This window comes from Triticum aestivum, chromosome 2B (assembly GCF_018294505.1).
Source record: "Triticum aestivum cultivar Chinese Spring chromosome 2B, IWGSC CS RefSeq v2.1, whole genome shotgun sequence".
In the NCBI taxonomy this organism is placed as follows: Eukaryota; Viridiplantae; Streptophyta; class Magnoliopsida; order Poales; family Poaceae; genus Triticum; species Triticum aestivum.
In genome coordinates, this window is record NC_057798.1 from 809601160 (window position 1) to 809624696 (window position 23537).

Genomic DNA, 23537 nt, shown 5'->3' on the forward strand with positions numbered 1-23537 from the left:
TCGATCTTGTCAGTGTAGGTGGCGGCACCGATGACGTAGGAGTGCGATGGACGCGTGGTTCCCGCACTCACCGGCCGAGGTGGCCAAGGTGCAGCTCCCAGTTCGGCATCCTCAGTCCTGATGAGATCGTAATCCCCCACACCCCTACACACCGCGTTCGTTCATCTTAGATTCGTCCTTTCGTCTCCTCTGTTCCACTCTCCCTGCATGGAGTCAGAGTTGGATCTCGTGCAGTTCCCAGCCCCAAAAGTTACGTCCAAGTATTTGATCATTTATTTGATATGCCACCCAAAAGTTGTGTAGAAACGACAATACTGAGGAGGCAGGGGGCCGTAAGCTGGAGTCGATGCCACGTGGGTAGGGTAAAAGGAGATGAACGGCGAGGGCGGCTAGGTCAATGGAATAATTTACTGCAAGGGTGGTACGAGGGTTTTTGCCACCGCCCGACAAACTCAGGTGGATCGATTCGACAACCAATTGATGAAATTAGTTATCGCGTCACGACCTTATTCAACGCCCACCATGTAGAGGTGCTCTCCATGCGGAAATAGCAAACCACAACTTCATGACTAGACGAGCAGCTATACGGCACTCCATTATTATGCGATGAGCACGTACGCGCATATGAGTATCTGTGTTTGCACGGTATTCGCAACCCCCCCCCCCCCCCCCCCCCCCCCCCTTTTTCCATTTCATTAAAAAAGGAACCATGACAACTAATTTTTTTTTGAAGAAAAGATATTCAAAATGAAAAAAAAGAAAAAGACTCGATAAACTGCATTACAGAGGTTCGTCAAGAAGGAAAAAAAGCCCATCAGGAGAAAAGATATTCCCACAGAAGAAAGCCTCATTTCTCTCTTACAAAAAACCCTCATTTCCTCCGGCTCACGGTAGCCCGGCCGGCGCAGGATACGTCTATAAATAAACCCGACCTCCCACCCTCTTCCCCAGACGCACATTGCCCCAGGTCGATCCCCTTTCGCCGACTCGAGCGGAGCGTCGGCGGTCCGAGATCGATCTTGTCGGCGCCGGCGGAGCCGCCGACGACGTGGGGCCGCGATGGACGCGCGGTTCCCGCACTCGCCGGCCGAGGTGGCCAAGGTCAAGCTCGTCCAGTTCGGCGTGCTCAGCCCCGACGAGATCGTAATCCCCCACCCCCACCACCACCGCGTTCCTTCATCTAAATCTCGGATCCGTCCTTCATCTCCTCTGATCTGCTCTCCTTGCGTGGAGTTGGAGTCGGATCTCGTGCAGTTCCCAACCCTCGATGCACTGTGTGGTTGTAGATTCGACTTTTTTTGGTGTTTGGGTGGCGACTTTGATCGATCTGACGGATACCTAGGGTTTTGGGTTTGGCACGTTGAACATATCTGCAATTGCTGTTTGGGTTTTTGCTAGCATGGGGAATTAGCCAAGAGAAAATTTCGGGCAGAGGGGAATACTGGCCGTGTAACTTGTAAGTCTATGGTTTGTTCTGAGTTCAAGTTGTGGTAGGATTGATATATGTTAGGTCAAGTTGAAATTCTCTTATACTGTTATACATCAAAAGTCTTGACTGCCCAATCCAACAAAGTGATAATCAATGTTCTTGTGACATCTGATGTTTGGGTTAACTCTCTGAGGTACAGTTCATAGATTTGTGTATTATCATCACACTTGATTAGTTGATTTTACAGTTTGCTTTAAAGTCGCACACAGATGTTGCTTCTCTCTTACTTAGATCTAGTATTTAATAAGATGGATTTGACTGTATGATGATTTATTGGGTTCAAATGTCCGCCGACCGTTATTTTTTTAACGGTTTAACGACACCGTTGGCTGTTTTTGTAATCGTGGCGGGCACCGATATGGAAATGCTTACCATTTTAGGAATGAATTTGACTGAGTATTCTTATGTTGCTTTCCTTATTTGCAGAGACAAATGTCGGTGGTGATGATTGAGCACGCGGAGACTATGGAGAGGGGCAAGGTGAAGCCCGGGGGTCTGAGCGACCCTCGTTTGGGCACCATCGACCGGAAACTCAAGTGCGACACTTGTATGGCTGGGATGGCCGAGTGCCCGGGCCACTTTGGCCACCTCGAGCTTGCGAAGCCCATGTTCCATATCGGCTTCATCAAGACCGTGCTCTCCGTAATGCGCTGCGTGTGCTTCAACTGCTCCAAGATCCTCGCGGACGAGGTACTGCATCTTCTTGACCCTTCTGCCGGTCTGGTTTCCCTTTTTAAGACCTGTGCATCTTACTGGTTGCTGGTTGATGCATATATCTATCCAAACCATTTTACTGCTTATTGGTTGGTGCATATCTAGCCAACTGAAAGGAAGGGTCTCTGATGTGCCAGACAAGCTACACTCAAATCATAGCAATCTTAGTTCTCACCATATCTATGTTTGTCCAATTTTGCACCTCTTCTCAACCAACATGGTAATTTTGAGATATAGAATGATTTGTGTCGGGTATGATGACCTGTAGATGCGACTGCTTTAGACTTCTTGCATCTTTTTTATGGACCTGGAGATCAACATTCTAATCAGCACCACGGAGCCGAATAAGAAATAACTTTATAGTTTACTCAATAATGGACCATTTATTGCTGTGTGCATTGTTTTGGCTTGTTACTTATCAGTGATATATCTTGCAGGAAGATACCAAGTTCCAGCAGGCTCTGAAAATCAAGAACCCCAAAAATAGATTAAGAAGAATATATGATGCTTGCAAGAGCAAAAAGGTTTGCTCTGGGGGTGAAGACCTTGAGGGTCAGGATCAGCAGGACACTGAAGAGCCAGTGAAGAAAAAAGGTGGTTGTGGGGCTCAGCAGCCAAATATCACAGTTGATGGTATGAAGATGGTTGCAGAGTTTAAAACAACAAAGAAGAAAAATGATGAGCAAGATCAACTCCCGGAACCAGTGGAGCGAAAGCAAATTCTCTCCGCCGAGAGGGTATTTACATTATCTTTGCTCAACTCAGTAGGTTCTTCTAATTAAGAATTTTCATTGAACCATATGGATCACATCATGGTTTGTTGGGGCAGGTCCTTAATGTTCTCAAGCGTATAAGTGATGAGGACTGTCTTTTATTGGGCCTGAACCCTGAATTTGCTCGTCCTGATTGGATGATACTGCAAGTCCTCCCAATTCCTCCGCCCCCTGTGAGACCATCTGTCATGATGGATACTTCCTCCAGAAGCGAGGTTAGCCCAGTAGTACTAAAGTTATTATGAATCCACTAGATGGATAATTCCCCCACCGCCTGTGAAACCATCTGTCGTATGGTTTGTTCACAGGGCATGCTTTCACTCTTTCACTCTTGCTGTTTCTTCTGTTTCTACAGGATGATTTGACTCATCAATTAGCGATGATAATTCGACATAATGAGAATTTGAGGAGGCAAGAGAGAAACGGAGCCCCAGCTCACATTATAACAGAGTTTGCTCAGTTGTTGCAGTTTCACATTGCAACATACTTTGATAATGATCTTCCTGGACAACCAAGGGTGAGTAGTTTATAAGTCCACTTTCCGTATTAAACACTAATGGATATTTTACCACACTTGTTTCGCCCAAGAAAACAGTAATGGATAAATTGTACTGAATATTTTTTTCGAAACTATTCAGGCCACTCAACGTTCTGGAAGGCCTATTAAGTCGATTTGCAGCAGGCTGAAAGCAAAAGAAGGTCGGATTAGAGGAAACTTAATGGGGAAGCGTGTTGATTTCTCAGCTCGTACCGTCATCACACCAGATCCGAATATCAACATTGATCAATTGGGGGTGCCATGGAGTATTGCTTTGAACCTGACATACCCAGAAACTGTCACTCCATATAACATTGAGAGGTAAATTTTGATGCTACTAAGGCATCTTGTGTAATTGTTGTTTTGCATTGATATTTGATAAGTAATGTCCAAATCTGATTATACCAGGTTGAAAGAACTAGTAGAATATGGACCTCACCCTCCCCCAGGGAAGACAGGCGCGAAGTACATTATCAGGGAAGATGGCCAGAGGCTGGATCTTCGCTATGTGAAGAAAAGTAGTGATCAGCATTTGGAGCTTGGTTACAAGGTTAGTACCAACATCATTGCATCATCTACTGTTTCAATGGCGGCATCACAAAAACTGCCTTTTTTGTTTTAGCTCACCTATTTGCGCTTGACTTCTTAGGTGGAAAGACACCTCAACGATGGAGATTTTGTTCTTTTCAACCGGCAACCCAGTCTCCACAAAATGTCTATCATGGGCCATCGCAGTAAAATTATGCCCTACTCAACTTTCCGCCTGAACTTGTCTGTCACTTCACCATACAATGCAGATTTTGACGGGGATGAAATGAATATGCATGTTCCTCAGTCATTTGAGACCAGAGCTGAAGTTTTAGAGTTGATGATGGTGCCGAAATGTATTGTGTCGCCTCAAGCAAATAGACCTGTCATGGGTATTGTCCAGGACACACTTCTTGGGTGTCGAAAAATGACCAAAAGGGATACTCTCATTGAAAAGGTTAACAATAATACTCTCCTTGAAAACCTTCAATAGTAACATCTGTGTGGTTTATATTTGTATAGCTTAACTTTCTTAAATTTCTCCCAGGATGTATTTATGAACATCTTAATGTGGTGGGAAGATTTTGATGGGAAGGTCCCAGCCCCTACCATTTTGAAACCAAGGCCGATTTGGACTGGCAAACAAGTTTTCAACTTGATTATCCCCAAGTTAATTAATTTAATTAGATTTTCAGCCTGGCATGCTGAAACAGAGAATGGATTTACAACTCCTGGTGATACTGTGGTCCGGATAGAGAAGGGAGAGCTTCTATCTGGTACACTTTGCAAAAAAACACTTGGGGCATCAAGTGGAAGTCTTATTCATGTTATTTGGTAAGTAATAAAAGGTGCATTGCAGATTCTAGCAAACATGTTCTCGTCTGCTAAATAATTTTGATTTAACTGTTTGCAGGGAAGAGGTAGGTCCAGATGCGGCACGGAAGTTCTTGGGTCATACACAGTGGCTGGTCAACTACTGGCTTCTGCAAAATGGTTTCAGTATTGGGATTGGGGATACAATTGCAGACGCAGATACTATGGAAAAAATTAATGAGACAATCGCAAACGCCAAGATTGAAGTGAATGGGCTTATTAAGCAAGCGCAAGAGAAGGAGCTGGAACCTGAGCCAGGACGCACGATGATGGAATCATTTGAAAATAGAGTAAATCAGGTACAATAGCTGAATATCCTTGTTTGGTTCTTTCATCTGGGAAAATAGGAGTTTGCGATAAATAACTTTCTTGACATACTTGTTTTGACATATCTGTTTCTCATGCTAGGTTCTTAACAAGGCTCGTGATGAATCTGGCAGTAGTGCCCAGAAGAGTTTGTCCGAGAGCAACAATTTGAAAGCCATGGTCACTGCAGGCTCAAAAGGCAGTTTCATTAATATTTCACAAATGACTGCTTGTGTCGGACAGCAGAACGTTGAGGGCAAGCGGATTCCATTTGGTTTTGTTGATCGTACATTGCCCCATTTCACTAAAGATGACTACGGCCCCGAAAGTCGTGGATTTGTGGAGAACTCTTACCTTCGAGGCCTGACACCACAGGAATTTTTCTTCCATGCTATGGGTGGTAGAGAAGGTTTAATTGATACTGCCGTGAAAACTTCTGAGACGGGATATATCCAAAGGAGGCTCGTGAAGGCTATGGAGGACATTATGGTGAAATATGATGGTACTGTGCGAAACTCCCTGGGCGATGTCATTCAATTCTTGTATGGAGAGGACGGCATGGATGCTGTTTGGATTGAATCCCAGAAACTGGACTCCCTGAAGATGAAAAAGGATGAGTTTGATAATGTATTTCGTTATGAACTGAATGATATGAACTGGAAGCCTAATTACATGCTGCCTGACCATGTTGAGGATTTGAAAACCATTCGTGAATTCAGAAATGTGTTTGAGGCAGAGCTTCAGAAATTGGAAGCTGACAGATTACAGCTTGGGCAAGAAATTACCACAACTGGCGAGGGTACATGGCCTATGCCTGTCAATCTCAAGCGGCTTATCTGGAATGCTCAGAAGACTTTCAAGATTGATTTAAGAAAACCTTCTGACATGCACCCAATGGAAATTGTGGAAGCAATTGATAAGCTGCAAGAAAGACTCAAGGTTGTCCCCGGCGACGACGCCATGAGCATTGAGGCTCAGAAGAACGCTACTCTGCTCTTCAATATCCTGCTTCGCAGCACATTTGCTAGCAAGAGGGTCTTGAAAGAATACAGGCTTACAAAGGAATCTTTCGAGTGGGTCATCGGTGAGATTGAATCGAGATTCCTCCAGTCTTTGGTGGCTCCTGGTGAAATGATAGGATGTGTGGCTGCACAATCCATTGGAGAACCGGCGACTCAGATGACGCTGAATACTTTCCATTATGCTGGTGTTAGTGCTAAGAATGTTACCCTTGGTGTTCCCAGATTAAGAGAGATCATCAACGTCGCCAAGAAGATAAAGACTCCATCGCTGTCTATCTTCCTAAAGCCTGGGGTGAACAGCAGGAAAGAATCAGCCAAGAATGTCCAGTGTGCCCTGGAGTACACCACGCTACGTAGTGTGACCCATGCCACTGAGATATGGTATGATCCTGATCCTCTAGGAACCCTCATTCCTGAGGATGTCGACTTTGTCAGGTCATACTATGAGATGCCTGATGAGGATGTCGACCCGGATAAGATGTCTCCTTGGCTGCTGCGTATTGAACTGAACCGTGAGATGATGGTTGATAAGAAGTTGAGCATGGCTGATATTGCAGAGAAGATCAATCATGAGTTTGATGACGACTTGTCATGCATATTCAACGATGACAACGCGGATAAGCTCATCCTTCGTGTCCGCATCGCAAACGACGAAGCTCCTCCAAAAGGAGGAGAGGCACAGGGTGAATCTGCCGAGGACGACGTCTTCCTCAAGAAGATTGAGGGTAACATGTTGACTGAGATGGCCCTTCGAGGCATTCCAGATATCAACAAGGTCTTCATCAAAAAGGGGAAGGTGAATAAATTTGATGAGAAGGAAGGTTTCAAAGGAGAAGAGGAGTGGATGCTTGATACAGAAGGTGTAAACCTCTTGGCCGTCATGTGTCATGAGGACGTTGATCCTTCAAGGACAACAAGTAATCATTTGATTGAAGTGATTGAGGTTCTTGGGATCGAGGCTGTCCGCAGGTCCCTCTTGGATGAGCTGAGGGTGGTGATATCTTTTGATGGGTCTTATGTGAACTACCGGCATCTGGCCATTCTCTGCGATACAATGACGTACAGAGGTCACCTGATGGCGATTACCAGGCACGGCATAAATCGTAATGACACAGGGCCTCTCATGAGATGTTCTTTTGAAGAGACGGTGGATATCCTGCTTGATGCTGCTGTATATGCGGAATCTGATTACTTGAGAGGTGTTACAGAGAACATTATGCTTGGCAGGGGCGGAGCCAGAAATTTTGGCCGATGGGTTCATTCATTGACTTATTGTGAGGATTTATCATCAAATAATTTTGTTAAGTCTAGTTTTACACCGCCTTATATAAAGAAAATAGAAGTCTCTTTAAAAATAATAATACTAAAAATTCATAATAGACACAAAAATGATATCACTTATCATAGATAGTTATTACATCAAAACTAAAGAAAGCAAGACATACCTGCTAGATAAAATTGTAAAAATCACCTGTTTAGAAATAGAGTAGTACCAAAGTAACTTAATAGCTTCATGTGCAGATTCCCATCCTTCTAAAAACATGGAAAAAATGAAAAATTAGTTCGACCAGCTTAAAATAAGTAACATAAAACAAAATAATCATATAGAGTCACTCACATTTTAGAGTGCCCCTTTTCGATCTGTCACCAATAAACATATTAGCTCTCTCTGAATAGAATATTAGACTATGGCTCATAAACTGATCTCCAATTTTATTGCGCAACTTTTTCTTGACAACATTCATAGTGAAAAGTATCTCTTAGACAGATGTTGCGGCAACTGATAATACCAGTACTATCTTTAGAAATTGAGAGAACACTGGTCTCCCTGTTAAATATCTTCACCTAATCTTGTCTCGCTTCTTAGAATTTCTTGTGTATTATGAAATTCTCTACCAATTAGCGGAATCATAAGGCAACTCATCCAAATTAATTTCTCTTTGAATAGAAGGCTTTGAAAGACTGTTTGCAGCGACAACATTTGATGCACCTCGCCTGATGGGTGGCCGTGAAATGCATCATCATTTGGATCTGTCGATCCATTTTTTTAATTCCATAACCTAGATCAGCCAGTACGTGAAGTATAAACAATTAAAAAATTAGGGTACACATGATAGAGAAGCAACGTGGTGATACGATCTCAGCACCTCGAATATGGAGTTTTGCACAACAATCGCCGGGCGCCGGCGCTGCGGCCGACCTGCCGGTGTCTGACGGCCGATCGAGGGCGAACAGGAGAAATAGACGGAGAGGCGAACAGGAAAGACAAGTCTTGGTTCGTGTACTGCGGCTGTGGACCTGCGGTGAAGAATAAAATAGGGGCACCAACAGGCTAGGTACAGACCCAATTTATTATTGGGCTTTTGGGCTTTTTTTATTAGGCTGTTTTCTTGGCGTTGAAACTTAATGGGTTCAACCCTTGTTTTTCATTGGGTTCATAGCAGTATGTACGTATGTACGTGTACTAGACCAGGAAAGATCGTTGGGTTCATCTGAACCCAACGCTAGCATGCTGGCTCCGCCTCTGATGCTTGGCCAGCTTGCTCCTATTGGTACAGGAGGGTGTGGATTGTATCTGAATGACCAGATGCTGAAGCAGGCCATTGAGCTCCAACTCCCGAGCTATATTGACACTCTGGACTACGGTGTCACACCGGCGCGTTCACCCATCTCCGGGACACCGTACCATGATGGAATGATGTCGCCATTGCTGAGCCCGAATTTCCGGGCTTCCCCCCTCTCTGATGCACAGTTCTCGCCGTATGTTGGCGGCATGGCGTTCTCACCCATGCCGTCGAACTACAGCCCTTCCTCTGGGGGTTACAGTCCATCTTCTCCGGTGTTCAGCCCAGGGCCAGGACACAGTTACAGCCCCACTTCTCCGTCATACAGCCCCGCATCACCCAGCTACAGCCCTGCATCACCATCATATACTCCTGGCTCTCCTTCCTACAGTCCGAGCAGTCCATCATACTCTCCAACCAGCCCGTCATACTCTCCGACATCTCCGAGCTACAGCCCCACATCTCCTAGCTACAGTCCGACATCTCCGAGCTACAGCCCCACCTCGCCAAGCTATAGTCCAACCTCACCAGCATACTGCCCGACATCTCCTGCATACAGCCCGACCTCTCCAGCATACTGCCCAACATCTCCTGCATACAGCCCGTCGTCGCCATCTTATAATCCAACGTCGCCATCTTATAGTCCGACATCTCCTTCATACAGCCCGACTTCACCATCTTATAGCCCGACGTCGCCATCATACAGCCCCACATCTCCCTCATACAGCCCTTCATCGCCAACTTATAGCCCGACGTCGCCCTCATACAGACCGACATCGCCCTCGTACAGCCCGACATCACCTGCATACAGTCCGACATCTCCTGGTTACTGCCCGACGTCACCGAGCTACAGCCCTACTTCACCTAGCTACAGCCCTTCTTCGGCTAAGTACAGTCCTTCGCATATCTATTCTCCAAGCAGCCCAAGGATGATGAGCCCATACAGTCAGACGTCTCCAAACTACAGGTAATTCTGTAACTTCTGTTCAGACTTTCTGGTGGTATTCTATTCATACATTTTTAGAATTTCTTTTCCAAAAAGTGTAAAGCCTTGGCCTCATCGTCGGTTGATAGTTGATACACACAGCAGAATATCTATGCTTATTTGTGCTCACATATCTGTTTCTCCAGCCCAACCTCACCGTCCTACTCGCCCACCTCACCGTCGTATGCGCAACCAAGCCCGTCATACAGCCCGACAAGGTGAGCCGAATTTCAGTTGATCATCCTCCTTGTTTCAACTTAAAGAACACCTGTTGCTGTGACAAATACAATGGGTTGCCTAACTCACTGCCTGCATGCTGCAGCCCGATCACTACCTCTGGAGGACCTAGCCCAGATTACACCCCAACTTCTCCAAACTACAGGTAATGAAATGCATCATCAGGTTTATCTTGTTGATCTGCCCGTGATGGAAGTACATACACAGTTGGTTAGCTCTTCTGACGATATCACTTTTTGAGCGTGCAGCCCCACCGCAAGCTACTCTCCCACCGCACCGGGCTACTCACCGACATCCACCGAGCCGCAAACTAGTGACAAGGACAAGGGGGCTGCTCCTTGAAGCCACCGACTTGGAGAAAATTGCTTCTGGCCGAGGCAGAAGCACACTGCACCAGCTGCTGTTCTGTTTCCTTCCGCGCATGTTGCACCCGAACAGGCCTTGGGTTTTGCTGCGCTTGCCGATAATTTGCTGAACTTGAGTTGTTATGTATGATAGATGTTGCGAGTGACTCCCCGTAACTGTGTTGTTGAGAATCTGCAATTGTACTTAATAATGTGTTGTTGGTCGGATTGCTATGTTAATGATGTTGTTGATCGGATTGATAGTTGGTCGGATTGTTATGTTAATGTTTCCAGTTGAACTTCTTATTTGCACTCAGCTGTGGAGCGCTTTTGCTATGTCCTGCTCGCCAAAGCTGAAAAAACCCAGAGGTTGTTTGGTACGCCTTAGCTGTGCTTTAAAGCCTGCCTCCTGTGCTAATTTCCATCAGACTTCACACCTGAGTAAGGATTAAGGGTTACAACATGTACTGTTACTGCTGTCAGGTTCAAGTTCTAATTTCCATATTGTTGTTAAACCTATGAGTACTTGTGTAGTTGTTGATCTGATCAGCACAATTTTAATGTTTAATTCTCTGTTGATGTTGATAGAAGTGTTATCGACGTGAATTTCTCGCTGTTTGCTTGTGACCTACTCCCTCCGTTCGGAATTACTTGTCGTGAAAATGGATGTATCTAGAACTAAAATACATCTAGATACATTCATTTCTGCGACAAGTAATTCCGAACTGAGGGAGTACTTGTTTGAGTTATGCAAATACAGTAGGGAAGACATGTTTTCAGTAAAGGACCTGTGATCATCGTGTGGAGCGATGCGGGGTTGCTGACACACAACAACGGCAAGTTTATTCATCCATTTATTTACTCATAGACTACTCCTCGAGATTATTTATCAGTAATCACATGCACACAGGCATGCATCGAGGACTGACTTTAGATTTAGATCGTACTCCCTCCGTTCCGAAATAATTGTCTTTCTAGATATTTCAACAAGTGACTACATACGGAGCAAAATGAGTGAAACTACACTCTAAAACATGTCTACATACATCCGTATGTGTAGTCCAATTGAGATGACTAGAAAGACAATTATTTCGGAACGGAGGGAGTAGTATCTTGTTACTGCGTTACTTGCTGTATCAAAAGCCCCTGGACGAAGGGCCTCTGGTTGTAGCAGTCGAGGTTGCTCCCGTAGCCGACGCCAAGGATGTTGCAGTAGCGCTGGTAGAACCCGATCCGGTCGGCAACACGACTGTCCGCCCCCCTGCCGCACTCGAGTCCGCCGTTGATGATGTTGGTGATGATGCCGTACCCGAGCACCCTTCCCGCCGCGTTGTCTGCGGCCGTCGGTGTCCACTGGCCGGTGATCACGGCGTGGGATGACGGCTTGTTCGCTTGCGGCGTCATCCAGAACCACAACGCCGTCTCGAACGACACCGTGGCATCCGTGGCCACCAGGTCCGGGTTGTTCAGCAGGTCCACACCAATGGCGCGCCCCGCCGGGCCGTAGTTGTAGTTCCAGGAGAGCATGATGGGGCCGCGGCTGTAGTACTGCCTTCCTTGCGCGCACGGCCACTCCGACGATGGCTGGCAGTAGTCGGGCGGTGAGCCCAGCTCCCGCTTGTAGCAGTATCCCCAGGAGTAGGGGCCGTCGGGTGCGGTGGCCCACCCGCCGGTGGTCTCATGGGAGGTCTGCCCGAAGAAGGCTGCCACCTTCTGCTTCCGCGTCTCGGTGCTCCCCGTGGTGCCGAAGGCCGGGAACGCGGCGGCGGCAGCCAGGAATGCGTTGTACGTGTAGAACCCGCCGGCATCTTGGCATTGGTTGCTGTGGAGCAGGAACTGCTGGAAGTTGTCCCTGGAGATGATGGACGACACGCCCCCGCCGGGGCTGGGTCCAGGAGGAGTGGGGCCGCAGCCGCTGCACTGGCTCTGGCAGCCGGCGCCGCAGTAGTCGGAGGTGCTGCCGCAGTAACCGAAGCGGCTGCAGCAGAGGCAGTTCGGGCACGTCGCGCCGCCGGCCTGCGAGCCGCACTGCTGGGCGCGGACCGCCGTGCCGAGCGCCGCCGCCAGGACGATGGCCAGGATGGCCGCCACCCTCCTCGGGCCTCTCATTCTCAGTGTAGCCACGATCTGGTTGATCTTGATACCTGCAGCTGATAGATTATGGCGCCAACCTAGTGCCGCTATTTATAGATCTTTGGTCGGGAGAAGCCGTGCTGTGGTTGTATACAAGATCAATTCCCTGCGTGGAAAATGGGTTGAGCCGTGCTACTCTACTCACTCCCTGGTCGCTGCTCGTTGGTTGAAGTCTGGACATGACATGTCACGAGTTCCCCTTATCATCTGCATTACTACAGGACCATGTGACATGTCTTGTCTCATAAATTGTTGAAATGTACCCAACAATCACCGATCAACCACGTCTGATTGATGAATTAATTCATACTGATGAACCATGTGGCGTATCTTCATTGAACCATGTGACGAAGAGGTGCACTGTTGGGATTTGATCGCAACCAAAAAGACAACAAGATTAGCCTGCATGTTGGCCTGTTCCTAAAAGTTAATACTGAGCTGCTCAAATTTGGTGTCGTGTACTCCTACTAGTGTATACACATGGGATTAGCTTAAAAATGACGATAAAATTAGCTTGTACTAAAACAAACATGTTCTGCAACTTTGTGATGTGTACTATAGTGTATTAGAGCATCTCCAACAGACGAGCAAAAATATCGAGCGCTAGAATAGTTTTACATCGCCACTGTAACACTTTTAGCGTGCCACAACCAACATTGGTTTTCGAGATGCCCATAAACCCGTGCTCAAAAAACACGCAGTGCAAATTATGAAGAGCGCGGTCCGGCGCCCCAAATTTGAAGCGTGAGATAGCGCTTTTAGCGCGTGCTCTAATGTTTTTTGCGTGCGCACTATTTTGCAGCATCTGCCGGAGCGTCTCCGCGCTAAAAAAGAACGGTTTTTAGCGCGCGGAGCAGTTTTTGCACGTCTGTTGGAGATGCTCTTACACAAGGGTCATATATTGCCTGGTGCATAGTGCATATTACACTGGACTTATTTTCTTGCAGGCCCTCCCTATTTTTTGTCGAATAACTCATTTTCTCTCCATACTTTTATTCTAATAAGTAATAACACAAACCATCTATAAAATGGATATTTGATGGGAGACTAGAGCGTTTCAGAATCAACAGTTGTATTAGCTGGGCCTGGCTTTCTATCAGGCCGCCTGGCCAGCCGTCGAGCAGGACCTTCAGGCTCTGTTTGACGGCCTCCACACGTAGACTGCTCGCCTCGACGGCATCAACAGGGCTTTCATCGCCCTCCTGCCCAAGAGGGACGGGGTGCCCACCCCTGGCGACTTCCGCCCCGTCTCCTTGCAAAACAGAGACGTGAAGATCCTATGCCGTGGCCTCACGAGGAGGCTGCAGCGTCAGGTCGCGGGTCTCATCGACGAGGACCAGCCCGGCTTCCTCGCCGGACACAGCATCTCTGAAAACTTCGCGTACGCCGCCGAGCTCCTCCAATGCTGCCACCGTCGCTCTGCACCGACCCTTGTCCTCAAGCTCGACTTCACAAGCCTTCGACTCCATCGGCCGGGGGAGTCTCCGTCGGATCATGCTGGCTCGCGGCTTTCCCGAGCTGTGGTGTGACTAGATGAACGCCATCTCCTGGTCTTCCAGTTCGGCTGTCCTCCTCAACAGCGTCCCTGGGAGGTGGTTCGAGGTCTGGTGCGGGCTGCGCCAGGGGGACCCGATTTCCCCCTACCCGTTTCTCCTTGTCGCCGACGTCCTCCAGCGCATGGATGGTTCGGCAGGACGGGGCCTTCATGCACCCGTTGGTGGACGGCGAGCCCCCCGTCATGCTCCAGTATGCCGACGACACCCTCATTGTCATGCGCGCCGACCCGTGTCCGCGGCTCGTCTTCGGGTCATCCTCGACCTGTTCGCCGTAGTGACCGGTCTCGTCATCAACTACCACAAGAGTACTCTCGTACCTATCCATGTGGATGCCACGACGTTAGGTGAGGTGGTGACGGCCATCCAGTGTGCTGTCAGGGGCTTCTCCCAGACCTACCTAGGGCTCCCGCTGTCCTGCGACAAGCTCAAGCTTGCTGACTTCACCCGCATGATTGCCAAAGTGGACATCTAGCTATCTCGCAGGGTGGCGTGCCCGCTTGCTCTGGTGCTGATCAACGCCGTCATCAACGCCATCCCGTCCTACGCCATGTCTGCCTTGGGTGGCCGCCTAAAGTGGTGGCCGCCCTCGACGCTCTTCGACGCGCCTCCTTTGGAATGTGGCTAATCGAGCCTCGGGTGAGTAGTGCCTGGTGGCCTGGGATCATGTATGCCGGGCTAAGGCAGAGGGTGGGTTGGGGGTGCGCGATCTGGCCACCCAAAACGACTGCCTCCTGCTCAAGATGCTTCACCGCCTCCATCATCTGCCCCCCGCGAGGTGGGCTACGTGGCATTGATCTGAGGTATAAATATAGAGCAAACTATGTTTCATTGGTTGATCTTATAGACACTCTCTGTCCTACCTTCTATTGGATAACTTAGGCACACACTGAGTATAACGGGTTATTGGTTGATGTCATAGACAATTTACCAACAAAGTAACACATGAACTATTGAATATGCTCTTATAAATACTCAAATAATGAATGATGCAATAACAAATGGCCGTTCAGTAGGACGATCTATAGAATTTGAATAAAGATAACACAAAACACAAACTTTTTATTTCCAGTGACCGATCACACTTAAAATATGTTCCTAATGATCAAACGAACATCCTTCCAGGAGTGAACTACTTCAAGGAAACAAAGACGAATTATCAAATCTAGTAGTGTCTCTGACCATTTTGTATTTCTAATACGAAAGATACACAGTTATAGGTGCGGCAGTGAAGAAAAACAATTGGTGATCCCTAGAAGTTTTCTTTCTAGTATGGAAGGAAGTAGTGTAATTGACTCAGTTCTCTGCCTGGCCCTATCAATTTTGTGCCGAATAACCCACTGTCACTCCAGATATATATTTATTCCAATAAAATTGACCATCTATAAAATGGCTATTTGATATGATACTAAACCCTTCCAGAATCAACAGAGTCGTCTTACCATTTTCCTCCACTAATGTGAGTAGCGACGTCTAAAAGACACATAGTGACATTGCTGTTCTTTTGATGAGACCTTTGGGTCATCTCCAATGGTTATACGATGGTTGCTGGTAACATTTATGACAAGGCACATATAACGATGTGGCGCAGAAATAAACAATTTTTAATAAATAAAGGTAGAAATAAACAATGTAAAAGAAATCAAGGTTCCATGTATACATGAACCAATAATTTTTGCACAAGCTCTGAGGTATAAATAGAGAGAAAATTTACCTTTTTCTCCTACCTTCTATTGGACAACTTAGACACACTCTGTTCGAATAGTTGTAATGGGTTATTGGTTGATAACATAGACAATTTTACCAACAAAGCAACACATGTACAATCGAAGTGCTTTTAGAAATACTCAAACTAATAAATGATGAAATGAAAAAAAATTAACCATTCAGTAGGAGGATCTCTAAAATGTGAGAAAGGATATCACAAACACAAACTATTTATTTCTAGTGACTGATCACGCTAAAAATATGTTCTAACGACCAAACGAACATCCTTCCAGGAGTGAACTACTTCAAGACAACACCTTTTTTTTTTCTTGTGAAGACAAATTATCAAAACCACTAGTCTCTCTGGCCATTTAGTTTTTGTAATACTAAAGATACATGGTTAGGTGTGGCAGTGAAGAAAATTAGTTGATGGTCTCTAGAAGTTTTTATGTCACTATGGAAGAGAGTGGAATCATTTTTCTTCAGACAATCCCAGTCTTTTTTTTGCTAAATATTGCTCTGCCAATCCATATTGTTATTCTAACACATACCATCTACGAAAATGGCTACTTGATGGGAGATTAGAACCGTCCTGAATCAGCAGAGTCTAACTACTAGTTTCCTCGACTAATGCGAGTGGCAAATTCAAACACACAACAGTGGCAATGTTGTCCTTTTGATGAGACGTTTAGGTCATTTCTAATGGTTATATGATGGTTGTTGGTACTGCCTCCGTTTTTATTTACTCTGCATATTAGGTTTGGCCGAAGTCAAACTTCATAAACTTTGACCAACTTTATCGAAAAAAATATGAACATTTACAATAGCAAATCTATACGATGTGAAAGTGTATTCAACAATGAATCTAATGTGATTGATTTGTTATTGTATATGTTAATATTTTTGTCTAAAAACTTTGTCAAAGTTTACAAAGTTTGACTTTGACCAAAGCTAATATGCGGAGTAAATAAAAATGGAGGGAGTAACCTTTATCACAAGGAACATGTAATGATGTGGCTCATAAATAAACAAAGAAAGAAATCAAGGTTTTATATATGCACGTGAACCAATAGATCTTTGCACAAGTTCTAAGGTATAAATTAATAGAGAGTAAATTTATACTTTTCTCCCACCTTCTATTGGGCAACTTAGGCACACTCTTTTCGAATTATTGTATGATGGGTTATTGGTCGATATCATAGACAATTTTACCAACAAAGTAATATATGAACTATTGATGATGCTCTTAGACAAGACGGAGAAGAGGAATAATGGAAGTGTTGGAAGGGTGTCGTAGTGTGAAACCAAAGTCAGGCCTTACAAACATCATCAAAGTGCTCAGGCCACACAAAGGCGGGAAGTTTTAGGGTTCACGGCCAAAAGAGCGCGAGCAGAAGTTACATGGCGCGGAGGCCAGAACACTGAGCACGCAGGCTCGCACACGAACAAAAGGGCCACTCCAAATCAAGAAGTGGCGGCTGGCTCCCTAGACATCACGTACACCTGGTGTAGACGGTCTTGAGCATGTTGCATCCTCTCAGCATCCTTGCGCCTCGCCAACGGACTCCACTGCTGCAGGAATAAGTTGCATTTGTAGATGATATTAGCCGTATGAGTCGGGAAGATCCCGTCAATAGCAAGTTTGTTCCTAGTTAGCCAAAGTGCCCAGGACAGTGGCCCGACACAGCTCCACAACACACGTTTAATGCTCCCCTGGACCGAGTCAAGGATAGCCACAAGATCGCTGGTTGACCTCGGGTCCCAGGATACGTCGGCCGCGGTCCAGACCGTGCTCCAGGCGAACCTGGCCAGCGGGCACCGGAAAAAGGCGTGGTTTGCATCCTCTACCACGTTAAAAATCGCGCACATGCCGGTTGACGGCCCCTGCCTTTTAGCCACATTTTCAGAGGTGGGCAGTCTGTTTCTGAACAGCTGCCAGAAAAACACTTTGATTTTCAGCGGGAGGCGCGCCTTCCATAGGCCCTTCACGATCGGCAAGGCTGGGCCCTGGCAAAGCTTATGGTACAGGGATTTGACCGAAAACTTGCCGGACGCGGTGAGCGCCCTCTGCTGCTGTGGACAGCGAAATTGGGCCTAAGTGTTCAAGCATCGGCGCATAACTTGCCCGCTCTTGGTCGTTGAGCTCACAGCGGAAGTAGATCGCCAGGGGCTCTTAGTTCGATTTCGATCGCTGAATCACGCTAACATCTGGTGGACTCATATTCCGTGTAGGGACGGTAATCAGAACCCTTGGCTGCAATCTAAACCACTTTATTTCACTTAACAACTTGCTTACCCAACATTAATACTGATGGGATGACATAACAAGATAACAACATATAACTAAAGCGAGCAAGAGAGGCGCCGTCTCATCGCTGTGTGTCCTCGTATTCCTAGATATCTAGCTAGCTAGCTAAGTCCCATCCAACGAATTTTTGTAATTTATCTATCTTGCAAGATGACATATTAACAGCACAGTCACGTCTCTATCGACCTAAATATTCATACTTGGCAAGCCAACTCCCAAGCATTTATTTGATATCTCTATTGCCAGGTTGCCTCTTTTTCTCATGTCACTCACTTTTTTTGTTATTATTAAACAAAAACATATGTTATTCTAAGGCAGAGTGCATCAAAGGCATTGATATTACCCCTAAAAGAAGGAACAAAATGAACAGGGAAACATATAGAAAATGATGATAAAAACTTGAACAAATTGCATAAAACTTAGAATACGCAAGAACAAGCATGTGGTTACAATAGTATGATTTGCACCAATATTGTATAGAAATTGCATGCAGACATCTGTGTTATACTAAATTTTGAAATAATAGTTGGAGATAAATCATCTCTCGACACATGGAAGATTAATTGCATCTGATGGTGGTACTCAACATGCCCCACGCGATACTAGCTAGAATTGATACATGGAACTCCGTTCGGCTTACATACCATATGCAACTCTATCCTAAACTGAATTCAAAACGTAGCTTGAACTTAAATACATCTAGGACCCTTTAGGAAAGGAGTCTAAGACTCGTCACAACTAGGTTAACTAAAACCTATTGTACACGCAAAAGTTAGGCTGTAGTTTACAGTTAGATTATACACACTTGGCTATGTCTAGTAGTCGTTGCCTATCCCGGGATCCCTGCACAGAGACTGAGTGGATATCAGGTAGGGGGTTCTTGCAATGACACTCTACCTTTCATGATCATCTTCACGGTACACACATGTGCCAAGCCACTCCCATTTTATTTGATACTTTGGTAGACATGGCAAAATTGGTGTTGATGTCTTGGTGGCAGAGTGGCAGAAATGCTTCTAGAGACTAGCGATCTTTTGGTTTATTCCAACACTTCAACACTATCACACATTCACACTGACTATGCTGCGGGCTTTATTAATTTAAAGCCGGACGCGTCTAGCGTCTTCGTTCTAAAAAAATAGAACTAAGAGCCGCATACTACTACGCCGTACCAGATTTTTTTTGAAGTCTGTCCATAGCATCTTATATCTTATATCTTATCTTATATTTACTAATCAGAAGCACCAACGGAGGTTCCACGTTAATTCTCATTAATCACGTAAATTTAACCTTCAGATCTCAAGCCTACGGTCCAGATGAAATAAGTGGGGTTTAGAGTCCTAAAAAGATACGGCTGCAAAAAAACGAGTAAAAGGACGAATGTGCTAATGTGAGCCCGAGCTCACAGAGTCCCGGAATCTGTACCGCATGAATATCTCGCGATGTGCGCTGCTGTCAGTGTGGGCCTAGATGTTATCCAGGATTATGTTGTAATTATTAACGCATTGGCCCACATGTGTGCCAGCCCATTTGTTATGCCGTCAGGAACGCTTGACGCGGACCAGGAATACCTGCACGTTATGAGCCGCGTCGACTGAGATTCTGGGCTAACGCCGTCAATTACATTCAATGCATCCACCCGTTGGACCTACCAACCTCCTCCGTCACGTTCCTCGTCTACATAAGTCCACCCATCCACCCGATCTCTCTCCCAGATCCAACCAGATTCTGATTCCAGCCATTGTTAGCTCCAACGCTTCTTAGGCATGTCCTCATCTTCCTCCACCGCAGGCCATGACGAGATCTTGCCTCTAGTGCCCTGCAGGGACTTCAAGGACCGGGTGTACACTTGGGTTGCTCGGAGCGGTGTAAACGGCGGTCGTCGATTCTACAAGTGTGTCAATAGGGATGAAAGTTTTATACACAAAATCGTTTTTTCGTGGATTTCTTGCTGGTCAGCTGGATTCATGCTTTCTAATCTTTCTGCATCTCTTAATTCATTCTAATTTTTGCAGAAGGGGCTGTGTGGATACATGCGTTCCAGCGAGGAGTACCAGGCTGAGCTGAGCAACCAGATTGCTGCAGATCCGGCTGCAGTGCCTCATCAGGCCGCAGCTTACAATCACCGGAGAGCTAGATTAGGAGAACCAGAGGAGTGGAGACGTGGCACTTGCCAACACCGAGCATTTAGATTCCAAGCTATTGCTTCGTCTCGAAGCTGTGTGGGAGGTTTTGGAAATTTCTTTGAGTACATCGGATCGATGACGGTCATCATCCGTCTGACCATGTCCCAGAAAAGTACCATCCAACCTTCGGGTCGCCGCACAGGTGTGAAGAACTGAAAACAGGAAAAAAGTTGGAATCGTGTCTATGCCGGGACCATTGAAAACTAGCCTTGTTGTAGAACCCTGGTGCGAAATGTAACAAGGATGAACCTACGTGATCGTACCATCTGTGATGAGGTGATGTCGTACTTGATATCATCAGCTCCCAGTTGCTTCTGAATGCACACACTGTGAACATAGTCGGAGTCTGACAGCACAAGAGTCTGCAAATGAAATCGTTTGGAAAGACAATGGTGTGAGTACATTGCCACATAGTTCCATCAAAATTACAAGCGTGCACGTTGCTCACTGAGAAGTCGGGCTCGAGTGGGTGCCTCCATGATAAATACGGGGATTCTTGATCTGCTGCTTGGTCAGCCTGAGAATATCATCGTAGGATAACTGACAAGAGCTCATGGTCAATTGCCGCCTCGCCTGCGAGTTGTTCTTTCAAGGTGACACCTGATATCCGTATGAACCTTGGATGCTCGTGAACAAGGCAGTTGCTGCAATGAGCATGTGGATGTATGCCAGAAAGGTCAGTAGGGATGAGAAAAAAAGTATATGTGATGAAAATGTAGATCAATTGGGAAAGTACTGATGTGCAACTATCTGAGCATTCAGTAGTACCTGGTAAGATGTTTGCGAGGCGCGGAGGTGAAAAGTCAGATAGAAGTTGCGACACAGCAGGCTGAGGGGGATACGGAATGACCCCCCTAGTCCACGGATCTCTTTGGAACCCAGGCCTGTGTACATATTTTCGGCCAGGAAGCTCTTTTTTCCTCGCACCGAACACAGTAGTGCTCCCATCATTTGGGAGGTCGATGAAGAGCTCACTAATTGCCTTAAGGGTCTGCTTCACAAATGATAAAATTTGCTCGGTAATTATAGACAACAAACCTTCATCGGTCCGCTGCCTCTTCTCCTGCTGGCAGGGGGTTGTTTCCTCATGGAGTCTCCGTACAGTTGAGGTGCCAGCAGGTGCCAGCTGTATGAACGAACATTCGTGTTTAGTTTGTTGCATCTTGGCAGGTAGCACTGGTTGTATCGTGCCGAATGGATCAACATGACGTGTACTTACCAGAGCATGCTGACATGTTGGGCACCAATGTTCAGATCAACAGCTCTAGCTGGGCAGTCGGTAAAACCCCTTGCAGTGCAACATATGCACCTCTTGCTAATCGCATCCATTAGTTTGTCTACGAACTTAATCATATCGGCTTGCACATTAAAGCGGGCAGTATTGATTTCACGTTGGCACCTTGCAATCTGCTCCTTCAGTAAGATGGAGATGACATCCGATGCCTGCAGGTAAGGAAGCAGAAATAGATATGAGAGAACGACATACCCTTATGCAGCCTGTACCAGTGGTGTAAGAGACATGGTGTATGCGAAGAAACTTAGCAAGCAATGAAGTCTGGAAAGAAAAAATTGCAATAAGGACGCTCACGAACATTGGATATCGCCTGTGAATTTGCTGCGCAAAGTCGACTGGACCGAGTGCATGGGTCGCTGTTTGGAGACCCATGGCCGAAGCTGCTGATGTTGAAGATCCCTGCACTGCTGCAGCCAACAATTCGGTGTCGTCCCCGGGTGGCGGACTACCATTCCTGCGAGCTGATGGTTGGTTGCTAGGTTCATACAAGCTACGACCATCGAGCCATCGCATTTCCAACTAGTTTACTAATTTTACTTCTGTCCCAATTCTAAAACAAGCGAACAAGATTCAAGCTTCCCCATGGTATGCATGACCATAAATTACTACAGTCTAATTCTACAATTCCATACCTGCGTGTCCACTCAGGTGTCTTCGGATCAATCTGATCGATTGAGTTTTCTGAAGCCTGTGGCTTGTCTCCACTTCCTGCCTGTGCTATGGCCGACTCCGCACAGATCTGCCCCCCCCCCCCCCCCCCCCCCACTTGGAACATTAGCGGCTGCTAATCCGTCCGTGACCGGCGAACGAACAGTGTGATGAGCTGGTTGCATTGGCAAATCACTGTCTGTCATCTCTTCAATCAAAGTTCTACTGCAAACAAACAAATTTGTACTATCGATTTAGATCTCCCATCTCTATCTGACCGAAGGCCGCACAGAGCAAAGAACGATTTTACGCACCTGTTGCACGGCTGCATGAAGAACTCCATGGCCGCCGGCAGATAGATTTAGGAATGCCTGAATCGCCGCCAAGGACTCCGCCTAGGAACCCCAGAATCTCCGCCACTGACTCCGCCTATGGACCCCGATAGAAGGCCACCGACGAGCGCCCGAGTAATGACCTATCCAGACGCACCTACCATCCATCTTCATTTACTCTACCTCATTGACGACGCTAGCCCACAGTAATCCACGGATCAGGAATTCGCTGCCGTGTCGAGCCACGGCTCTGACGGCAACCCAGCCACGGCCTGGAATGTAAACCATGTTCTGGCCCACCGCCCAGGAGGATTACTCCCTCAATGTATCTTTGCCACGTCCTCACATGTGCCAGCGCGGAGTCACGTGCGCCTTCTCATGCGAATCGCTACACCGTACCCAGCGGTCCCGATACCGAGATCCTGCGTGCTCGGGATCAATTCCTCCGCGTCCGTAAAAGGACACGATTTTATGTGTACGTAATCTCCAACTGAGGCAGCTATAGATGTATCTTGATTTAAAAAAAAACTATAAATGTATCTAGCATGTAAATTTAACCTTCAGATCTCAAACCCATGGTCCAGATGAAATAATTGCAGTTTAGAGTCCTGAAAAGATACACCTGCCAAAAAAAAGAGTCATAGAAGGATACGATTGTATGTGTAATCTCTAACGCGAGGCAGCTGTAGATGCATCTTCTCTGGCGCCGGCGCTCAAGGCATCGGAGATGCATCCTCTTCCCCTCCTGCAAGCCCCTCCCTTCCGCTCCTCCTCCTACAATCATCCATGAGCCCACACGAGCCTCCCTCTGATGCATAGCACAACTCAGACGGGAAGAAGCTCCACAGACAAGCGTACTTTCTTCTCAATGGAAGGATCTTTGGACATATCACCCAATCTTTGCTTTCATAATCTCAGACTTTCATTATGCGACCTGGACAGTCCTATTGACAACGTCAAAACCTTGGTGAAGAAGCACGATCATTTGATCATGTGAACAGAT

At 46.5% G+C, this 23537-nt stretch overlaps 2 protein-coding genes and 2 long non-coding RNA genes across 7 annotated transcripts; 1 reads left to right on the top strand and 3 right to left on the bottom strand.

The window, feature by feature from the left end:
- The first annotated feature begins 959 nt into the window (after positions 1-959).
- LOC123047603 (DNA-directed RNA polymerase II subunit RPB1) lies at positions 960-10677 on the top strand. Its single transcript, XM_044471194.1, has 15 exons — positions 960-1143; positions 1916-2179; positions 2641-2940; positions 3033-3191; positions 3332-3493; positions 3615-3835; positions 3923-4064; positions 4164-4499; positions 4590-4876; positions 4956-5214; positions 5324-7459; positions 8771-9774; positions 9939-10010; positions 10115-10174; positions 10278-10677. Exons 1-15 carry the CDS (start codon positions 1060-1062, stop codon positions 10369-10371), a joined length of 5580 nt encoding a protein of 1859 aa, XP_044327129.1. The 5' UTR covers positions 960-1059; the 3' UTR covers positions 10372-10677.
- LOC123047604 (uncharacterized) lies at positions 7471-8528 on the bottom strand. Its single transcript, XR_006423032.1, has 3 exons — positions 8391-8528; positions 7862-8303; positions 7471-7776 (listed from the first exon to the last, which is right to left on the bottom strand). It is a non-coding gene; the product is annotated as an uncharacterized lncRNA (long non-coding RNA).
- A 506-nt stretch (positions 10678-11183) lies between the features above and the next one.
- Positions 11184-12536, bottom strand: LOC123042984 (chitinase 2-like). Its single transcript, XM_044465317.1, has one exon. It carries the CDS (start codon positions 12480-12482, stop codon positions 11490-11492), a length of 993 nt encoding a protein of 330 aa, XP_044321252.1. The 5' UTR covers positions 12483-12536; the 3' UTR covers positions 11184-11489.
- Positions 12537-17103: 4567 nt separating this feature from the next.
- LOC123047605 (uncharacterized) lies at positions 17104-22786 on the bottom strand. Of its 4 annotated transcripts, none has more exons than XR_006423036.1 (8): positions 22517-22786; positions 22187-22427; positions 21853-22104; positions 21480-21703; positions 21029-21386; positions 20709-20904; positions 20524-20622; positions 17104-17338 (listed from the first exon to the last, which is right to left on the bottom strand). It is a non-coding gene; the product is annotated as an uncharacterized lncRNA (long non-coding RNA). The 4 variants fall into 4 exon arrangements; XR_006423034.1 differs by lacking the exon at positions 17104-17338 and adding an exon at positions 18866-20412 and having other exon boundaries at positions 20514-20622; positions 22517-22785; XR_006423035.1 differs by lacking the exon at positions 17104-17338 and adding an exon at positions 18870-20412 and having other exon boundaries at positions 21853-22015; positions 22517-22783.
- Positions 22787-23537: the final 751 nt, after the last annotated feature.